This window comes from Pseudopipra pipra, chromosome 2, assembly GCF_036250125.1.
Source record: "Pseudopipra pipra isolate bDixPip1 chromosome 2, bDixPip1.hap1, whole genome shotgun sequence".
In the NCBI taxonomy this organism is placed as follows: Eukaryota; Metazoa; Chordata; class Aves; order Passeriformes; family Pipridae; genus Pseudopipra; species Pseudopipra pipra.
The window spans coordinates 108,942,195-108,963,718 of record NC_087550.1 but is presented as its reverse complement, the minus strand read 5'-3'; the positions used below and the strand labels follow the sequence as shown (position 1 = coordinate 108,963,718).

Genomic DNA, 21,524 nt, shown 5'->3' with positions numbered 1-21,524 from the left:
ATTCTGTTTTTTTCCTCCTGGTTACTGAAGAACAGGATGTGCAATGCAGACACTCTACTGCTCAGAAAGATTTATGAAGGCCTTTGCAGCAGTATCTGACCATGTTACATTGTACAGTGCTGGTCTCTGTCATCACCTCAGCAACAATTTTTTTTAATTAATAACTCGCTTGCATAATTTGAGTTAGCTTCACACACATTTTATTCTTTGAGATCAGTGAGGAACAGATAGGATGATGTGTTTCGGATTCTTTACTAGACTTAGAATCATAGGATATACTGAGTTGGAAAGGACCCAAAAGGATCACTGAGTCCAAATCCTAGTCCCTCACAGGATACCCCATGCGCCCAAGAGCATTGTCCAAATGCTTCTTGAACTCTGTCAGGCTTGGTGCTGTGACCACTTCCCTGGGGAGCCTGTTCCAATGCTCAGCTACCCTCTGGGTGAAGAACCTTGTCCTAATATCTAATCTAAACCTCCCCTATACTGGACAGGCACACTTCATGCCTCTGAGAGTTGTCTTCAGAACTCATAGTGGTTTTCTGGAAGCTATTCCATCCAGTCACCCTGAACTTTCCTAACTGAGTTGAATCAAGTGGTAGCAAAAACTTGCATTGCTGACTGCCCTTATTTGCTTGCTGGTATGGCATCAGACAACCCAAACATTGTTTAAGTGTTTAAAAACCAGTTCCACTACCTATCATTATTTCCACACCACAGTAAATAGTTGAACCTTCTTGTCGTTCATTTGTCTTCAGCAAACAGCTAGATCCAGATACCTCTTTTCTTGTGTGTAAACGTGCTCAACTAGTTTGTGGGCAAATGGTCTTTGGTCTCCAGATTTTGCATCAGCATATTAGATTTTCAGATCATGTGACTCATTCCTCTCTAACTTCCAAAGGCAGCATGCAACAGTACTCCTAATTCGTGCTCTACAAGCAAGTATGGTGAGAGGAGTCACTGCATCTGCACTGAAAGACAGCCAGTTTCTGAAATTAGTACATTCAGTGTCAGAGTCACTTATTGGGAGTCTATTAATCAAGAGTGTTTAGGATGCTAGAGGATCTGAATGATGTTGTCATAAGTGGGAGGTTGAAAACTATGCTCTCTAGAGTTGTCAGTTTTGACAGTGGTGACTCTACACACGTGGGTAAGCATTTGAAGGACAAACAAGATACTTACCAGTATTTATTAAATTCCTGTTGTATCTGCTTTACATGCTAAAGTTCACAACTACCTGCTTTCATGTGTCTTTTTTGAACAAAAAACTGTTGGGCTAAACAAAAATACTGGATGCACACAATTCACTTTGTCCTTTTTATACCACATTTATAGAACAAAAAGAAATGTGAATGTTTGTTTTGGGTATTGCTAACATAGAAATGTTTTTAGTATCAAGAGAATCAGTGAATATGCAAGCCCCTGTGATGTCACTATAGCTGTGTATAGCACTATATTTATAATGTCTATATCTGAATTTAGATATTGATATTATCCGTTCTCTACATTGACTGCAAAGGAAGATAAAAATGACCAGATAATCAAAGGTAAAAAGTAAATTTTCAAATACCAACACTCTGGAAATGCTTATTAAATTTTCACGGTACTGGAAAATATACTTTCTGAGTATAGTACAGATTTTTTTTTTGTTTTTCTATTGTACTAATGGGTATTAGAATTATTTAAGATTTTTTTTTTTTAAAGACAGAAAAGATACTGTAAAGTATCTTTCCAGAGAAACTGAACTACACTATATGCTACACTAAGACCTAGCAACTGTTACCTGGACCTGTTACCATCTCAAATGAATTTTCAAAATTAAAGGGAAAGGGTTATTTAAATGAAATTTTATTGTAAACTTTAAAAAAAAAATCTGAAAAAAACCCAAACATCTATTAAAAAGGCTTTTAACTGACTGAAAATCTATAAAAAATAAAAAAACCCACTGAAATATAGACATCAGTATTTTAAGAAGATGATGCTAAGTGCTCTGTTATTATTATGATTTTCAGTGAAACGAGGAAGTCTAATTTTCTGGTATTTGCTGTAATATAAAGTAATATGCAAGTATATTCTGTACACATCTACCACGCCTTAAACAGGATAAATAACATCTTTCAGGCTCGGGGAGTCAACAGCCAGCATTAACTGGTGTCATCAGTTTTCTGCTATTCCTCCTGCTCTAAAGCCACCATTGTAGGGGGATTTTGAGATAGGCAGTGGAAACAAAGACTTGAACAGGGCAATTTTGGAGGATAAAACATATTATTACAGGTTGAACTAAGAACTCTGTCATTGGAAATCATAGGATTTAAGCACTTCATAGTAATTACAGGGGAATACTGAGGGGACATCCTGTAATATATACTTTTGATATTGCATTACACATACTCTGTGCCACAAATTCAACAAAATGAATTTTTCCTTTTTGAATTATGGTGGTAATGTGGGGACTTTCTGAGAACTGATTTCCCCCAGCTAGATATGACTTGCCAGCTCTCTATAATTATGGGTCTTGCATCTGTTTCTGTGACCAGGTTGTGGAAACTGTCGTTGAGTCTTGTCCCAGACTGTATCTGAACTGCAGCAGAACTTGTGAGCCCAAATGTGATGCTCAGAATATTGATTTAGAATATGTCCATGAGTATTGTCATTTGTGCTCTGTCTCACGCCAAAAAGTGCACTGGATTCAGTTCAGATGAAACCCACCTGGAAGAGGCTCTCTCCAGGAGCCTATCCAGTGCACTCCAGTGGTTAGTGAGTGCTTGGTTGTTGGGATGTGGGTGCAACTGGGCAGCACAGGCAGTCTAACACCTCTTGCTGGGACATAGCTGTGTACTCTGTGCTGGCTGCCCCACCTCCCAGTGGCCATCCTATAGTCATAGGTGCTGGGATGTTGAAGGACAGTGGAAATACTGCTTAGTGTGTTGTTTAAACAGCAGCAGACAGGCTGTTTGAAGCTTCGGGCTCTCATGAACTCCAGAGGGCCCTGGAGCTGTGCATACAGTCTGTCTGAGAGTGTGAGGATTCAGCTGGGGTAAGCAGCTGCAGGTAGAGTACCTCTCCCAGATGTCCCACTATGCCTACAGTGAGCACGGTGCACCATGGACAGACCTACAGAGAAGCCCAGGTCAAGGTCTGAGTTTAAATATGGCCCTGAAGCCCTGGGCAGAAACCCCAAATGCGGTTTCTCAGTCATTTCTCCCCATGCAGCCTGATGACAGGTCACCAAAGCCTGATGCTACTGTGCCACTTCAGAGTTGGCCTTAAGCAGGTCAGACCCCCTGGGGTGTGGGAAGGAGAAGAACATCACCCTGACAGTCAGTCAGAAGTGAATGTGATTTTTCACTTCACTTCATCAGATGGATACTACCATAGGGTGGGTAATAATAACACACAGGAGAATTCTGTCTAGCAATGCAGTTTACACAGTCTCCCATCCCGGGGATGAAATGTGTGCGCACTCTTTACATGCAGGCAAAAATACTAGTTTGGATTTCCACAAAATCGAGCCACTGTTTATTCCATGTAAAAGGTTTGATTGGGGGATTTCTTAGACAGTTACACTTTGGAAAGCTATGACATTTGTAGTTTTATTACCAAATGCATTAATAATTTTTATGTATAACAGAGTTGCAAAATATGCTACTCTTTCACCAGGGTCACAATTAATTATTTCTTTATTTTCTCTATAGAAGTTGTTACCTGCTTTTAGTCCAGCTCCCTAGGCAAAGTTCTCTAAAATGTATCATTGCATCTCTGTTCTGATGAAGGAAAACTTTTTAGGAAAAAAGAATTGGAATTCTGATGTTCAAACTCGTATGCATAGTAATATTTAGTGTAGAAGAAGAATGTACTTTATAAATTATATGGAATATTTCTGTTTACACTGTTGATGCAGAGCATCCATTAGAATCCAATGGATTTTCTGCATAACTATTTATTGTAAATGGTTATTAAGTTTACTGCTCTCTCATGCTTCATAAAAATGAATTTTGATGCCTAAAAACCAACAATGACTGACAGGATTCTGCTTTTTCATAGCCAGTTTGTCATTGTCTTTGATAAAAGGATTGACATCAGTAACCAGGGCAAGAAGAAAAATACAATCAATACAATTCAAGATATAAAAATATTTTTAATGTAATTGTAATGTAGAATGTTTTTAATTTATGTAATGCTGCAGAACCTACTTTCTGGGAACAGGAGAGATTACATTTTTAATGATGGATGGCACTGCTATGATTATTTTGGTTGCAGTTTATTTTTTATTTCTGATCATTTGCTATTTTGTGGGTGAAAGGGTGCAAGGGTGTGAATAGAATATGAACAGCCAAGTGTTATCCCAGAATGGACCCACAGCATTACCTGCGATCAAGATCTCGATGTAGCAGCATCTAAAATGAGATTATCACATTGAGTCCAAATGCAGAGAGGATATGTAAATTAAATATAAGTTAAGCACTCAAAAAACATGAATTCTTAGAAATAAAATGAAAACATCAAAACCTCTGAAAATGGGTTAGCTGTTTCTTTAAGCAATTTAATTGTAGAAGTTGCTTGACTAAAAAAAGTTTTCTTGTTTTATTATCTGTAAGAATGGCCTTAAGTATTAAAGTTAATGCTCTCACATGCTAATACATAATTATTTATAGTACTTTGATGTTTTGTGTATTTTTACAAGGTGCTAATTGTGCTGAATCAAGTTGACAAAACTGCATAATTTGTAGGTTAATATTAGCATAATCCTACAGTACATTGTTTAGCAACAGTATAGAAATGAAGTTTATGGAATGTTTTTCCAATATGATGAATAAATCACGTCTTGTATAATAATAATTTTTATTACAGAAATCATGACTTTTAGAAAAGCATATAAGTAGCATTCTTTTTTGTGTGGGTCAATTCATTGTGAAGTTTTGCTAGAGCAGAATGTATCATAAAAGTGGGTTTCCTAGTTTATCAAGGAATGTTGTCAAAATATCAAGGATTTATTTGAAACACATGCAAAATTTAGATTTGGTTTACAACAACAACAATCTAACAAACTTTTGTAACCCATCTTATGTTTATGACTTTCCTGTTTTCAAAGGCCTTTCCTTCCACCTCTACATCGGTTCTTAAAAACACCAGTCTTGGGACATGGAACATCAAGTTCAATCCCGTTGTATAGAGAGTTTAGAGTTCCACTGACAGTATATCTGTAAATCTTTGTGCAATATCATGTACAATACTGCCAAAGAATATTAAATTTTACTTACAGAAATTCACGTCCAAAGGTTTAAAAGAGTGATAATCTTTGAGGGAAAGAAAGCACCAATATTTTTATGACTTAATGTAAATTGTGTTATATATTGCCTTGGCAGTTGTCTTTGTATACTTTTTTTTTCTTTCTTGCTCTCCAGAGGCAACATAAATCCAATATGTTATACTATGATAAAATGAAATTGTTCCCACAAGCCATTGCTTAACATGGCTCCTGCTGGGGTGTCAGTACATATATGAAAAAATTTCACTTGTCAAATCTAACATACTCAAGTTAGAAGAAAAGGCTACTTTACTGTATCAGAGCAATAAGTCAGTACAGTTCTTATGTGTTTTGCAATGTATACAAGTCACACATTCTAGTTCAGAACCTAATTCTTGGCATCTTGTTACTGAGCATGTGCTAGAAACACAGAGAGAAGGACAAATCAAAAAGGAAATACTGCCCAAATATCACCTGTTATCCACACCAGTTTGGCTCATGCCTGTCAAAGGGAAAGAGTTTGAGTAGATGAAGATACAGAGGAATAGATAACACTGTTATTTTAGCTGAATTACTTGTCCCTGGTAGCAAACAAGGGTGGATCCCTAGGTAAGAGTATACAAGGCTGTAATGTCACCTTCCTATCTTTCAAATTTTGTGCTTGGGTTTCCTGAGGCAGGCATACACTTTCTGAGTTTTCATAATCCTCAGAATAGTGCTCTCTTATGAGATTTTTCTGCATTCTGCTGTTCCAAGGCTTCAGTAGATTAGCTACTCAGCGTTGGTAGTTAATTAGCCTTCTCCTTTTGTGGGTTTTGAACTCACCACCTGGTAACAGGATTGCAAATGGTAAAACAAGCAAACAAACAAACAAACAAACAAAAGCCTCTTTGCTTTTAAAGTTTAAAACGCTTTTTGAAGTAGTACTGTGTGTAAGCAGATGTACAACACAGATTTAGCAAGGGAAGCTCTCACTTAGGGGTACTTATAGCGAGTATCCCCTAACAGTGTGAGCAGGAAGCTGCACGACGATGTCTGCTTTCATACCCCATTTCAAGTGGACCAGCATCCGCCACTGCAGCAACAACTGCATTTGCTCTTATCATTGTGACAGTATTTAAGTATTTAATCTCTGAAAGAGCATTTAATTTTAGTCGCTTTGCCTGTCCATAAATCCCCTGTATTTTTTACTGATGTTTAGTACTGGTTTATACTTATTATTCTGAGAGTAACAGAATAATAAGAAATAAGCAGAATAATGAGCAAGAAGCATTAGTTTTTAAACTTTAAATAGAAGCATCTTCTTGTTGCAACTTTTTTCTTCTCCTTGCAACACTTATTACCCAAAGCAAAGGAAGGAAGAATGGAGAGTGACGTGAGATTCAATTTGCAAGTACTGAAATACAAATTCAGTCATACTAATATCACCCCCTACTTGAATTTTTGCATTCAAGCTGCTGATAAACTTCATCATGCTGAGAAGAGTAATTTCATTTTCTGAGTAACAGGAAGAAAGCTCTTTTAATGTAGTGTCCAAAATGAGAGACCATACTGGACCAAAAGAAATGGAATTTAAATTTTATTTTCAAGGTGATTTGTTTTAAATGTATTTTTTTTCCTTTTAATCCAGAATAAATTAGTTGAAGAAACTCTTATAATGTGCCTTTCAGTTATGGTTTGACTCATTTTGAACAATAAATTGAGAGAACCATGATAAATGATCGCAGTCATTTTAATAAGTAAGTTAGATGAGTGACTACAATTTTTAACCAGGTCAATAGTCTGTTTGGTTATTATATTTTCTTCTAAAAAATGAAAAATCATCAGTACAATGGAAAAGGTGATATGTATTCCCTGACAGTAATGTGATTTTATTTTGTGAATTAAATGCCTTAACGTTCAAACAATCATATAGTTTTTCCATAGAGAACCAGATTACCTCCTAAAAAAATAATTGAGCATCTTTGTTTTTATCCTTTAAGTACACTCTAAAACCTATTATAATCCTGTAAAGGAGGATTATTAAACTAAACAACAGTAGCACGTTTAATGATGATCTGCTAACAAACATTCTGGCTAATCTCTGATTAGTGATTACATTTTGACACCAATCCAAAACATAGGATAACTGAAGTTCTTAAGACATAGGCCATCTGCAAAAAAACCCTTGGAATTTTGTCTTCATTTCATTTCTTTAGTACTTGCTAGTGGCCAAGGCAAACAGGTCTTGAAGCAGAAGGTACATCAGTCACTCTAGACAAAAGTAGGTCAGATCTTCCCAAAGTGCTGGAAGTACTTACCTGGTCCTTTATGTAGTGGACTGTAGACTTGCAGACATGATAGTAGTATTTCTCTGGTTTTTTGTGGTACAAACTTCTATATGTAATATTTTAATTTGGTTTCAGTCATCCTTGTATTTCAGGACTTTTCATTTTTTAGGTTTTTTTTTTTTTTTGCATAACTATCAAACACTCAAAGTTAAACATATAATAAAAAAAGGGTTTAATAAAGGGTCCCTTTACACAAAACAAATAGAAATTCCTTTGAAGAAAGTTGCATTTTCTTGACAAGGATTTAAAAAATTATAAAACACTGATTTTTGATGCATTTTCTTAATGATAATTTCACTGTTCAGAAGTACTACCATGTTTCTATTTGATATAACTGTTATAAAGCCAATACATGGTGCCATCAGTATCACACCAATTTTAATCTGAGACATCCAACATTACTCTCTTCTTTTTTTTTTTTTCTGCAGTCAATAAATAAAGTATCTATAGATTGTTATTTCATTTCCATTTATACTTGCAGACGGTTTGACAAATCTTTGGAAAAGTGGCAACATTTTCATAGTGACATGAAGAGCTTTAATCACTGGCTAACTGAAACTGAAGAGAAGCTGGCAAGAGCACAGATAGAGGCTGGAGACGTGGGACATGTGAAAACCAAGCAATTTATCCAGGTATGATTTGATTAACCTGTTTCCATCTTTTCTGCTGTGTTTAAGAAGTTTACAGGTCTGGGTAATCTGTATAGTTTTGCAGTTCATTTAAGGATGATTTCTAGTGTTGAGTGGCCAGTGACAATTTTGGTCAGATATTTCTGTTTATCTGGTTAACTAAGAATTTTCACTAATTTGTGGTAAGATACATTTTTACAAGAAATAAGACGTTGGATGACATGGTATATTGTGGTACTTCCGTAGTTACATAATTGTTTGGTCTTTATTTAAAATGCTCAATAATTTCCATTTGATATTTATGACCAGCAGAAGTATTAGACTTGATTTTAAAATCTTGTGGAAGAAATGCGATTAACCATTGAGCTGTACAAGAGATATTCCATGAACTATGTCTTGCAAGTATTGCTTATTTTGCCTGTTTCATGTTTTAATCAAAGAACCTTGAAGATGGTTGCTTTTTTTTTTTTTTTTTTTTTGTGAAATGCAGTGTGACAGAATGGCCACTTAATTCCTATTTGTCCAGTTCTAATTTGTATGCTTTTCATCTTGCAAGCTCTTTGAGCATCATAAGGAAAATAACTCTGGTTTCTTGGTTTCTTGGTTTCTTTCATTTCCTTCTTATGTGATTGAAATGGTAATGGGTATGAAGAATTAATTTTAAACTGATGTTTTGTAAGTAGATAGTTTCAGCTGAATAACCTGACTTGACTAAACTCTGGATTCAGGTTATAAATTACTACTTGTGTGTAAGAAACAAAATCTGTTAAACTATTGGCATTTATACATTTGAATTGATGGATTGAATTCCTGGATTTCAGGTTGAAAGAAGTTAGGTCTCTCTAATATTAAAGGTAGAGTTTTATTTTGAATGCAACACTAACCTACTTTTTGGCCTATAGTTAAAAAAATCTATGTCTTCTGAATTTTAATATTTAAAGACAACTTTTTTAAGAATTAGGGTGCTATTTCTTTACTAAAACCGCTGAACTGAAAAGGAAACAAAATCATATGGTACAAGTATAAAAAAAGGATGCAACTGTTAAGTAACACACCAAGCCAAAGTATTTAAAAGAGCAGGTAAATATTTTTCTGCAAATTACTATCAGTGAACACTGAAGAAAGTTGCCTAAGATCTGGCTGACAAAATAGAATGTCAAGGAATTAAAGTTGCTCTTCACTGTGTATGTAAAAGGTAGCAGAATTCACATGTAGCTGAAATTTCTACTTGCTTTCTCTGACCCACAGTTTAAAGTGTTTTTTGGAAAACATATCTGTTAGTAAAGTTAGACGTGTGTCTATTTGATGAATGATAATAGTGTCACAAAACCTTACGCTTTCTTCTGTGCTTTGCCTCTGCTCCATCACCCTTCATGGCACTATGCTTGTATCCTTGAGCAGCTTCAAATGAGCATTTACAAAAAAAAAATCAGATCCATAAAAGAGTTTGTCTCCTTTTTTTCTAACCCCTTTCTAAAACAATACCTTCTCTCTGAGAAGAGGCTGATTTTTGAGAGTGCCCAGATCAAGGTAAGGTGTATGATAGATGTTACAAATTCACTGGGTGAATAGCACATTTCAGAGTTTCAGCAGATTAGAAGCATTGTTTTCTTGCCTTCATTAAGGAGGAATTTCGTACAGAACTGAACATCACACTAAAAGACCCTGGGAGAATGTCTTGTTATGCAGAAACTTATGTGTAGAACAAGTCTGCTTCCGTTCTACATTTCCCTTTGACCTAGCCTCCTCCTTCTGACCTGTTATCCATTTATTATTTTCTTGTGCAATACATGAGAACATTTTGAATATATGTTTGCAGAATGGAATTTTCTTTTTGCAGTCCATCAAGCTTTCTCTTTCTTCCTTTTCCCCTTGTGTTAGAAAGGGGAAATTCATGAACTCATGAATTTGTCACTCAAACATTTCTTTTAGTTCAGTATGGCACACAAAAGTATCTTTCTAATGAAAATTCACATGGTGTGAAAATATTCCAATTAACCTGAAGAATGCAGACCCAATGTTACTTAATATTTATTTGTGACAGAATCCTCAGTCTGAAGTTGCACTGTTCCCATTCTCTTCTTTGGCTCTTTATTTTGCTGGGTCTTGTTTCAAAAGTATTAGGCTTCTGTGAGGCTGACTGAAGAGATAATTAGAATTTCCATTAGGTAAACAGTTAAAACAGCTGAGCATTTTGATTTACTAGAGTAGCAACTTGTTTTATTAATGAGATCATGCTGCTTAGTGAACCATATTCAGAATTAACAGGATTTGTTTGAAAATGCTTTCACAAGCAAGTGAATAATCTGGTATTCAACAAGGAACTGTTTTAGGAAAAAAAAATATACAGAACATTCAGAAGTGTAATGCTATTTCTAAGTAGGACTACTTTGGAAAAGCAGAGATTAATGTGTTCATTAACTTTCAGTAAATACACAGAGTCAAATGTTAATATAAAATGAAACAGTCAACAGTATGATTAGGTGATTATGTTAATATAGGTTAAAAGGTAATTACATTCTTTTAGGTTTATTTGGGAAGGGGAGGTGCGTTCCTTTGTGCTGCACAATGGCATGATATTAAACAACATTTATGCATTATATATGATGTGAATGAAATATAATAATAGAATTGTTTCATTTCAGGTCATGAATACTTTAATACTCTTATTGTGATTTTTTCACTAAGACTTTCCAAGAGCAGAACATGTGGTGTTGAGGAGAAATATCCCATTTCAGTTTTTAAGAAATTCTAATTGACTTCTTTTATGATTAGGAGACATAGGATTTAAAAGGATATTTCACAGATAGCACATATAATCCCTTTCAAACATGTGTGTCTTGAAATTACTTAAAGATTTTTTTTGCTCTCATTATTGTGATGGAAAGGTTCTTCTGTCTCTCTACTCCTTAATGCTTGGAGACTGTGACTACTTCAACTTCCTGCATTTGCACTTAGTTTGTTTATTTTTATGCCAGGACTGAGTTGTAGTGCAGTTCTATCTACTCCCTGATGTTTATCTCCTCCTGTTCTCACAGGCTGCAGTCATTTTCCCTATTGGATCTCAGTCAGTACACTAAAGCCACAGTTTTCTAATCTGCTTTCAAATGGTAGCTACACGACTTGACTCTTATTTCCTGTGCCTACTCCTCTTTCTGGAACATGAGTTCTCAAAATAGCACACTATTATCCAAACTGAAATACCATCTGTATCATCAACAAGTTAGCTCAGGTGCTGTATTTTATGTTTGGATCTTACCATGGCTGAATGTTGGAATAGAATTTTCCATCATCTATCTAAACTTTTTTATTTCATGTTTTTTCTTGTGGCCTGCCTTGCAGCCCCAATCTACATTCCATTTCATATGAGAAAACAAACAAACAAACAAAAAACACAACCAAACAAAAAACCCCAAAAAGTATGTTGTACTGGAAATTAATTCCACGTTAGCATGCAGCAAAGAGGCAAACAAGGTTTAGTATTGGGGAAGTTGTTCTTGTGTTGTAGGTAAATGCTAAATAGACTGATGCAAAGAGAGGAAATCCGTAACAGTTTCAGAACTAGACTGTGAAGTTACAATCCTGAGTCATTACCTGGGAACTTTAAAATAGTACTGTTATTTTAAAAATGTAGAACATTCAGAATATTTGCTCTTTACATTGGTATTAGAAATTGCTCAATAGTTTAGATTTTGTATCTGCTTGTGGGTTGCAAGTTTATTTTATTATTTTAGGTGGTGCAGTTTCAATAGCAAAATAATTAGGTTCTGGGTCTGAATTTTGAAGAAATTTCTTTGTCTTCATGATATTCAACTATTCTTACTGGTCAGTGATGAGTAGTTTCCACCAAACAGGCAAGATCTGGACTTTATTTTTCTTAACTTCGTTATTTAAAAAATGTTATGATATAATTATTAATTTTTCAAATTTTTAATTTGCAGGCATAGATATCAATGATAATTATGTCTATTTTTTAAGATCTCAGAGGACCTTAAATATTGACCTTATTAATTATACTCAGCTTTCTGAGGATACTGTAGATATAGAAATTGCTTGTAAATTAGAGCTCTCAAATTGTTCATACATTGAATTGTCCAGCATTTACATTTTAGAGTACTTATCCAAGCCTGCAAAAGGCTTGTTAATGACTCATGCCTTCTCTAGACCTTCTTTCTGCTGCACCATAATGTCAGGAACATTATATTTTTGTCTTGTGGATGTTTAAAGTAAGAAGATATCAAGAATCCAGGCTTCAGTGCTGAAAGTCATGGTCATGCTAATAATTTCTCTCTTTTATAGCTAAATTGGATTATACGGATATTGATGGTTTAATAACCATTGAATTTAAACAGTTCTTTCTGGAATAGAGTACATGCAATCAGGGTATAGGGGAGAATAAAAGTATTTCAGTGCTCAAGGCTTCATATACCACATGAAAGCACAGTGGCAAGTGGATCAATAGTTTACTCTGTTTTTCCCCCAAATTTAAAACTTGTAAAAATACTTTTTTATATATAATAATTTTGGCTTTAATGTTTTAGATTTTGCATTTTTAGATTTATTTCCTGCTTTACTGATTGATATAGGTTATGCCAACAATTTCTGATTCTTCTTGTTCTAGTTTGGATTCAAACAGTACAATTTTGTTCCACCTGCTTCAATTTTGACAAGCATTTCTTAGTGATATGAAATATTCTTAGATAAATTGTAAAAAAAGTAGCAAAATACTCTTTCTGGTCCAAGAGATTTCTAGGTTTGCTTAGTGATTCTGTAAGTAAGAGAAAATATAGAACTTGGAAAGAATGAAAAAACAATTTAGCATTGGTTTAGAAGAATGATTAGAACAATCAAGGTACATACTACAATGTCCTTCATTTGCAAGGGCATATCTGGAAGGACATATATCTGTCAGGAATGTATTATTGACTAATATTTTATAAATACCAAAAGCACACTATCCAGTATTGTTACATTGAAAACAGATTCTACTGTCATTATTTTATTTTATTTTATTTTATTTTGTTTTATTTTATTTCATTTTTTAATGTTCATCTTACAATTGTACACATCCTTTGTACTTCGACTAAATGTTCTAGACTAGGCACTAAAATGTTATAAACATGGCCTACATGAATGCCATCCATTCTTACTTTTATTCAGAGATTACTGATTTTACTGGGTATTGCCCTCCTCTCAAACACCTCTGAGTGCATCATGTGACCGCCCCTAAGGAAAAAACCCTGAATTTAGAGATATCCTATGGATTTCAGTCTTTTGTCCAGTTTCTAAGGTCTCAGTAGAAACGTTTCAAATAATATACGTGAGCTTTGCATCAGATACCTGGACCCTAGCTGAGCAAAACCCTTCTTTTTGTGGTTTAAGCTCATGTTAAAAACAAATTCATGGGCCTTTCTTCACTGAAGTGCAATCAGCAATGGAAAGAGTTCAAGCGAATAAGTGGAGTAAAATAGTTACTCCTTCTTTCTTATGCTAAGCAAAATATTAAATAATACTGTAATCTTTATAAGTTGTTCACTTCTATATATACCTAAGCCCTAAACCTTTCTTTACTGTTGAAAGGCTCCTGACATTTATTACTACTACTACTGGAAGTGATGAAATACTAAAATAGTTTATCCAGAATTTGTAGTAAAAATATTTTCTTATTATTTCAATCTATAAGAAGTATTACTTCGCAAATATATCAGTTATTTAATTCTTCTTTACTGCACACAATTAATTTCTAATTTACTGTATCCTATTAAAAGTTTCTAATTAATTTTTTGCTGCTAGTAGTGGGACATTAAAATGTCTGAAGGCTATGGGAAATAATAAGTTTAACGTTGCTTATGCAGTTCTGCCTACTCTTGCACCATTATATGAAAATTTGTTGCTTATATTTAGGTTTTATTGTAAATCCTGGCATTGTTTATTCTGAAAATTGAATTAAATCTTTTAAGTAATTAATTAAGATGCATTTTTCAAACATTTCATTATGAACACATAAATACAGAGTGACCTAATTTTTATACATGAGCAGAATTATTAAATGGGGGGGGGGCGGTTTGTCTTGGAGAAAACAATATTCTTGGACTGGATCAGTCAAGTGTCCTGGTATCTGACTGTAACTGCCTCACTGTTTGGGGGAGTTTATCCTCATCAGTTCAAGTCATTATAGAGTACTAGGACATGGGGATCTGGGAAAGAGATTGAGGTTTATACCCATTCCTTGTACAAGCATTTTCTTGTATAAAAAATAAAGGAAATGAAGGATGCAATTTTTTCATACTTATGAATTTGTCTTAGTGTCAGGGCTAATCTGGACATTTATGATAAGTGACATGTACAGATAATACACTTCAAAATCAGCAAATTTATTAATGCTTTTGTTATGGTATAAATAGAGTAGCTAACTGAACTATGCCTTAGAAGTGAATGACTAAATGAATTACTACTTTGAAGGAGGATGATATTGCTTCTTTTACCTAACAAAACATTTATCTGATTTGCTTCCATAAGTCTTTTAAAAGTACATCTCGCATTGCATTAGAGATCACTATGACATATAATTTAATCTGTGGGTGTCCATGCATAGGTGTGAATATAAGATAATTTATGAGATTTGAACTGTCATTTAATGACTGGTCAGCCTGAGAGTTTTTCTACATCTAGCCATTAAAAGTGCTTACATAAAACAACCAAGGAAAGGTAAGACTCCTGGGGAATAACTTTCTATACATATTAGTTATATAAATTAGTACAACTGGGTCTTGCTTTGGTGCTTTTCATGTGTAGCTTTATTAATCTTAGAACCTTTCATCCCAACAGATTTTGCAAACTCTATCCAGCTTTTCATTACCATCTTGTTTTAGACTGAAGCCATAAAGTAAAGCCATACAGTAAGCATGCTGGACAAGTCAGCAGGTTAATGTTATCTTGCTTCAAAAAGTGAACTGTTTTTAAAAAACCTGCATTATAAAAACCTGCATTATAAAAACCTGCATTATGAATACCCTAATATTTATGCACAGCAGACAGTGAAGGATCAGCATCTGCCCTTAAACTGTCTAAAAAATACTTTTGCTAAATTTACATATCCTAATTTTGGATGTCAATTTTTCTCAAGTTGTTGTCTTTTGTGCTTAGGTGTTTTACAGTGACTTCCTTTTTACTGACAACCTTATAGACACCTTTGTAGAGGTGTTAGTTTGTTTCTTAATATAAAAAGAGGTGTCGAGGGAATTTGGCATGGGTTTGACCAGCGTTGGATAGATATTGAAAAATGGATTTTTTGGCTGGACTATTTTAATATTTATTGTTCATTTTGTATAAACATATCAGTTCATTTATTTCTTTGGTACTATGTTATATATATAGAGAATGTAGCAGGCATGGAAATAGTGATAACATGCTTTAGTTGTTTAAATAAAATATTTACTTCTATCCTATAGAAAACTTTCAACATACTTCTTTCCTACTTAATATTTGGATGTGAGATTCATCTCACCAAATCAGGTCCAGAGTAGGCATCAGTATTTGAGCTGATAATCCTGATCTTCCTTTGTAAACCAAGAAGAAAAATAGAAACTCCTATGGTGAATGTCACCTGGCCTTTCTGAGATACCCAGAATATTTGACAGCGAACTGTCACAGCACTGGGTGTGTTACCTTCAGACAAAATTTGAATTACAATTTTATTGTTAACTTTTATTTAGTTGTTTTGCTTTTTAAAAAAAAAAAATAAATCAAAGATAAGCTGTCATGAAAACATAAGAACCTAAAATATTAAAGAATTACTTTATTTCAAGTGAGCTGCTTTCTCCCTTGGATGCCTATTTCATCAGGTTTTGAATATTCAGGGTTACTAGTACTAGTGAACCAGCACTGATGCGAGCCAGAATGTATTACAAAGCAATGTATTCATGCTGGAATAAATATGTTTTCTTAACTGGACAAGACATTTGGCCACAGTACTGAGTGATTCACTGCATGTGGTAAAAGAGAATAAAAAAATATTTAAATTAATTGTATATCCAGTAAGTTCTTTGAACACCAGAAGTATTGAAGCTAGAATTCCTAGGGTTTTGTGTTTTGTACTTATCTGTAAGTTCCAGTTGAAATGTTTTCCACCATAGGGAGCTTTACAAGATATTTTTTGTGTGAATTCCCAGCTGTTTTTAAGGTCTACTCACTACATCTGTTCCCCCATTACTGACCAATGCTATCTTATTTTCTTAATCTGGTTGTGGTTTTTTTTAATAAATTATAAAATGTCATCATTTTTTATAATTCTAATCTTCTGTCAAATTTGTTTAAAAGTAGTCAGAATATGTGGGGAAAGGTTAGAGTGGAAGACAGATTAACAAAAAATCAGAGAGTTCAATCATATAAACTTAAAAGAAATCCAGAAAACTGAAGTAATGGTTTTCCAAAAAGCATTTTCTTTAAAATTATTTGACCTGTGGTGTTAAAAAGTTATCAAATACTTCATGACCAACACTTACGTGTCAGAAAAGATTTTAACTAGAATCTATTTCTCTCTTTTGTGCTGTTTAGAGCTCTCTGGAGAAATTTTTTCTCACATTGTTGCTCACATCATGCTGGCTTGCCTTGGTGTATGCAATTAATTTGCTTTCTAAAATTATAAACTAAGAAAGAAAAAAGAAAAGGGTGATATTGTTTTAGTAAAGCTTATGTCAGAATTTCAGAACAACATTAGATATTTATGGTAGACACTGTTTGATCTCAATCTTTTTAATTTTTTTCTATTATACCTCAACAGGCAGCAAGTATATTTCTTAGTCTTCTAAAAATAAACACAATACAAATATGCTGTAGCTTCTCATTCAAAATCTAGGCTTGCAATGGATGAAAAAAACCGTAATAATTACACAGTTTTTTAAATCTGTTTCACTTTTCACAAAGGAAAACCACTATAGAAAAAAAAAATCTTTTATTTTACAGGTGTAAGTATTTTGCATTTGCTGAATATTTTCTAAATTCAGACAATAATTCTGCCTTAATTCTTATTAAAAGGAGAAATAAATATGTTCATTTGCCACACATACTTGGACTGTGTAAAATCCTCTATTTCCATGGAATGATTTAAGGATGTGTAATGTATTGTGGAGTGTGGTGAATTCTAGTTTATGCTTCGTTTGGAACAAGAACACAGTAGACTGTTGTATTCATCATCGGACTATAATAAATTTAAGATGTACGAGTCTCAGAATTTTGATGATTTCAAAATGGCTTCTTGAGTTCTGTTTTAGTTTGGTTTGCTTTGGTTTGGTTTTTTAATGAAGACAGAAAAGGCTTGCAGTACATAAGGGACATTCCTGTCAAGAAATGCTAGAAGAAAGGAAAGAAGAAATGAAAGAAAATATATTAGGAACAGCTTTTCCAATATATAATGACTATATTAGAATAGCAAATATTTGCCAGTTTCACAGTATTATGAGGTGTCTCACCATATCCCCTCCAAAGGAAACAGTCAAAATTCAATTATTATTTGTCATTTCTGTGGAAATGTAATTTAAGAGAACATTTATAAAGGAGTTGTACTGAAGCTGGGCAAGGTCCTGCTAGTGGGGTAGTATTATAAATCAAATTAAAATAGTCAGAAAACAATTTGATTATGTAAAAAGAAAGTTTCTGAATTTCAGGGTCCTAAGATGAGCAGAATGTTAATTTTCCATTAATGTGGTGGAAATGGGAACTATTATTCACCTGTGTTATGTAAGACAGTTCATACAAGTTTTATTATACTGAAAGCTAGAAATAGATGCTGATTCTTTAATATAAGTGAGGTGATCAGTTTTATTGATTTATTTTCCATTATTTGAGAACTATGTTCCATTTCCTTCCATAGCAAGACAAGGTGGTTGTCTGTTCCCTCTTAGTGGCAAAAAAATATTGATGAGAACTACAGGTGTTTTTTTTGCTACAATATCTGGCTATTTATCTCACATTATTAAGTTCAATCGTTACAGTTGTCTGAAATTAAAAGTAAATATTGTTCCATTTGTCCAGTCTTTGTGGAGCCATTAGATCAGTTTGTTTCTGGAGACTGTAAGATAAACTAAAAATTTTTATTACAAAAATTTTCTTTCTGTGCTTTTGCAATAAGCAATACACCTATCTGAAGCAATTTGCACAAGACATTTTTCCTTTAACAGGTATTTTTAATAGCTGAATTGGAAAATATCTGTTTTGGACATTGTATGTAAATAATTGAGTTTAATGGGAGGGTTTGCTAGTAAGTGTTTGTGTGGTGGTTTTAGTACTGGTGTTTTAGTAGATAGACTCCTTTAAGAAAAAACACAACTGCAGGTACTTTGTTATGAATGCATTTAAGACTTTTGCTGCTGCCTTCAAATGCAATATCCTTCTTAGTGTAAACTTAAAAAAAAAAAAAAAAGAAAGAAAGAAAAAAAAAAGAGCAATCTGATTTAGTCAGTCTAACTTTCCAGAGAGAAATATTCTTTCTAAATTCAGCTAAACCATTTGAGAGGTTTTTGTCAAGTGGCCTAACAGAATTCTTAACACACATTAGCATCTGCTCTGAATGAATGAGCGTTTGGTAAGAGTAGAGTAGATCTCAGGAACTGCTCCAATAACAAAAAGTACTGTAGTGTTTTCTATTAGATTATAAAGGCTTCAAGACCAGTTTGTTTGTAACTGCACATTGCCTGGTGCAGTGGGGCCTTAGTGTTAGCTGGGCTTTCTCTCAGGAGGTCAAAGCTAGAGTCACACTGGTTGCAAGCATTGCATTTGTGATCAATACAAAACAGAGTTTAGGACTAGACTGAAAATACTTACTGTGATTAGCTTAAATGATTTTGTGATTTATCTTGATGGATTTAGGATATTGTCCAAACTATATACTTCAGGTAAAGTGGACAATCTAGCATATTTGAACCCATAGGATGTGTGATTTATGTGTTGTTTTGATTTTTGGAAGACACACCAATATAATTTATGATGACTGACAACAACTTTTCTTTGAATCTTTTGTTAGTCTTTACGTTACTTCTGAATGTTACAGGATTTAGAGACAGAGGAACTTATGTACAAGGAAGGTACCCTCTGATATTGCCACAACCCTTAGCTGCCTCAAATGAAGTCTGCTATGGTATTTGCTAAATTTACAATCATCATCCTATTTCATTACTTCCTTTGTAACTATAGTGCCTCTAGCAATGGCTCCTGTTACACAAGACTGATGATTCTGCAACCCCGCCATAAGCAAGGCAAAATATCAAGCCAATGAAATCAGGCTGATAAACCTATTATCTTTGTGTTCTTTTGTTTCGTTGGTTTAGAAGGGAAAGAAATTTAATGACCCAAATGGTACATATGTTGTTTTAAAAGTAATAATAAAAAAGCAATCTAACAATTAATTCCAGTGACTTGATGTTTTTGCTACAGGAAATCAGGCTTTTGGAACAAAGCAAATTTTACTGTTTGAAAATCCAAAATTATTAATCAGCAAATATCAATTAGAGGTAATGTTTAGTGTATAGCCAAGAGCTTGTTGTGTTATGGGATTTTTTATGTCAAAACTCTAAGGCATCTTTTAAAATTATTACTATAGTTTCTTTTATTATGAATGAGACTAATAAAAAGGGACTTTATGGTATTCTAAGCTTTAAAAAAGTTAAAGGAATAAATGTATCATCCTGATAATCATTTTAGTATAAAAATGAATCATATAAAAAGGAGTTCATTTATTGTATCTGTTGCAAATGAATGGTTTCAGCAGCTTGAAGAATCACCATTAAGGGTGTTGCCAAAAAGCAGGTTTTAACATGAATTTGTGAAAGTGCAACTTTAACAGAGTTCAATGGCAAGGTTCACTCTATTACCTACTACATAGATGAAGCATTCAAAGGAAAATCAGATTATAATCCATTTAGAACACTACAGGGGCACATTCCACTGGTCTAATGGGAGGTGTCCCTGCCCATGGCAGGAGGGCTTAGAACTAGGTGCTCCTTCAGGTCCCTTCCAACACAAGCCATTTTGGCTTCATCCACCTCTTACAAACTTTTGTTCTGTAGAATTTCAGTAACAGCTATAATTGACCAAAACCCAGAGGAATTGTAAACTCCCCATTTCTTTATATGCCTTCAAAGCATTTTGCTAACTCCTTTGTCTGTGTCACAATGAAAACTCCAGGCAAAAACTGACTATTTGCCACTTTTTTCTGTCCACTATTCTCTTACTTTCTGCTCTTTTTAAGAATTTTTGTCATTTATAATTTGTCATTATAAGAGTTCTCAAGGCTGTGAGCAAGGTTTGCATTCTTTATTCCTTAGAGATAGAATGTGCTTTCGATTGTACTGATGCATGTGCTGCTTCATTTTCTCTTTGGTTACTAACAGCTCTATAGTTCTCTATCACTAGAGACTGAAGAGGTCCTCGTCAGTCACCTACCCCCTAGTTTGCAAATTGTTTAAGAATTCAAGGCTGATTTACTTTTTTTTTACCCCCTAAATACAATTTAAAATGAGATTGTTTACAGATTTTAATTTCTCTTAGGCTCCAGCATATTTCTTGAAATCCTTGGAGACCAGTCAATGTAAAAGCAATGTTTAGTTAAAAACAAAACAAAACAGATTTCTGTCAATGTAAGTTTTGAAAAACAAATAACAACATTAGGAATTTTAAATTAACGAGGTTATTTTAATACTGAATCATCAGTCTGGACTGAGATGGAATTGCAAACATGTAGCAGCAATAAGGATCAGGTAAGAACATTGCTGCACCCTCATTTCCCCAGATAAGTTGCTTCTAAGAGCAAATATTTTCATTTTATTTCATTCATATAACTATTTAATGCTTTTACCAGGCTTGTGTTTGCTTCTTTTCAGTTGATTTGTTTCTAGTCAGGTCACAATAGACTTCATCCATTTTTAAATTTGGTGATTTTAAAGACGTGATGTTTTCAAGCACAACCATTAGGATAACCTTCCCAGCGCATTTTCAGAACATAATCTTTGAACAAAACTTCTGTTCTTAATCCAATTCAGTTAAAAAGAATTACATACATCTTGTATTTTGACAGACATTACGACTTTTGATATATTTTGTCCTGCCTATATTTCTGAATAATTTGCAATAACACTGAGAGTGATTGAAGAAAAGAATAACAGATTGAGGAATAAAAATCTGTTTAATGAAATGTAATTATCTTATGGCTGTTTGACTTATTTGCAGATTTTTTAAAGCATCCTAGTCTGCTTGACTCTTATATTGGTATCTGAAAAAAGCATGCATTTTCTGGCAGTAGAAATTATACTGAGCACATGGCAG

At 33.9% G+C, this 21,524-nt stretch overlaps 1 protein-coding gene across 15 annotated transcripts in view; it reads left to right on the top strand.

Annotated features, from left to right (window-relative positions):
- Nucleotides 1-21,524, top strand: part of DMD (dystrophin) — a 1,059,271-nt gene that overhangs the window by 500,716 nt on the left and 537,031 nt on the right. For all 15 annotated transcript variants that reach the window (XM_064646827.1, XM_064646820.1, XM_064646822.1 and 12 more), the window contains one exon: nucleotides 8,060-8,210. In XM_064646827.1, the coding sequence (XP_064502897.1) occupies nucleotides 8,060-8,210 (151 nt within the window). The remainder of the gene's footprint in view (nucleotides 1-8,059; nucleotides 8,211-21,524) is intronic.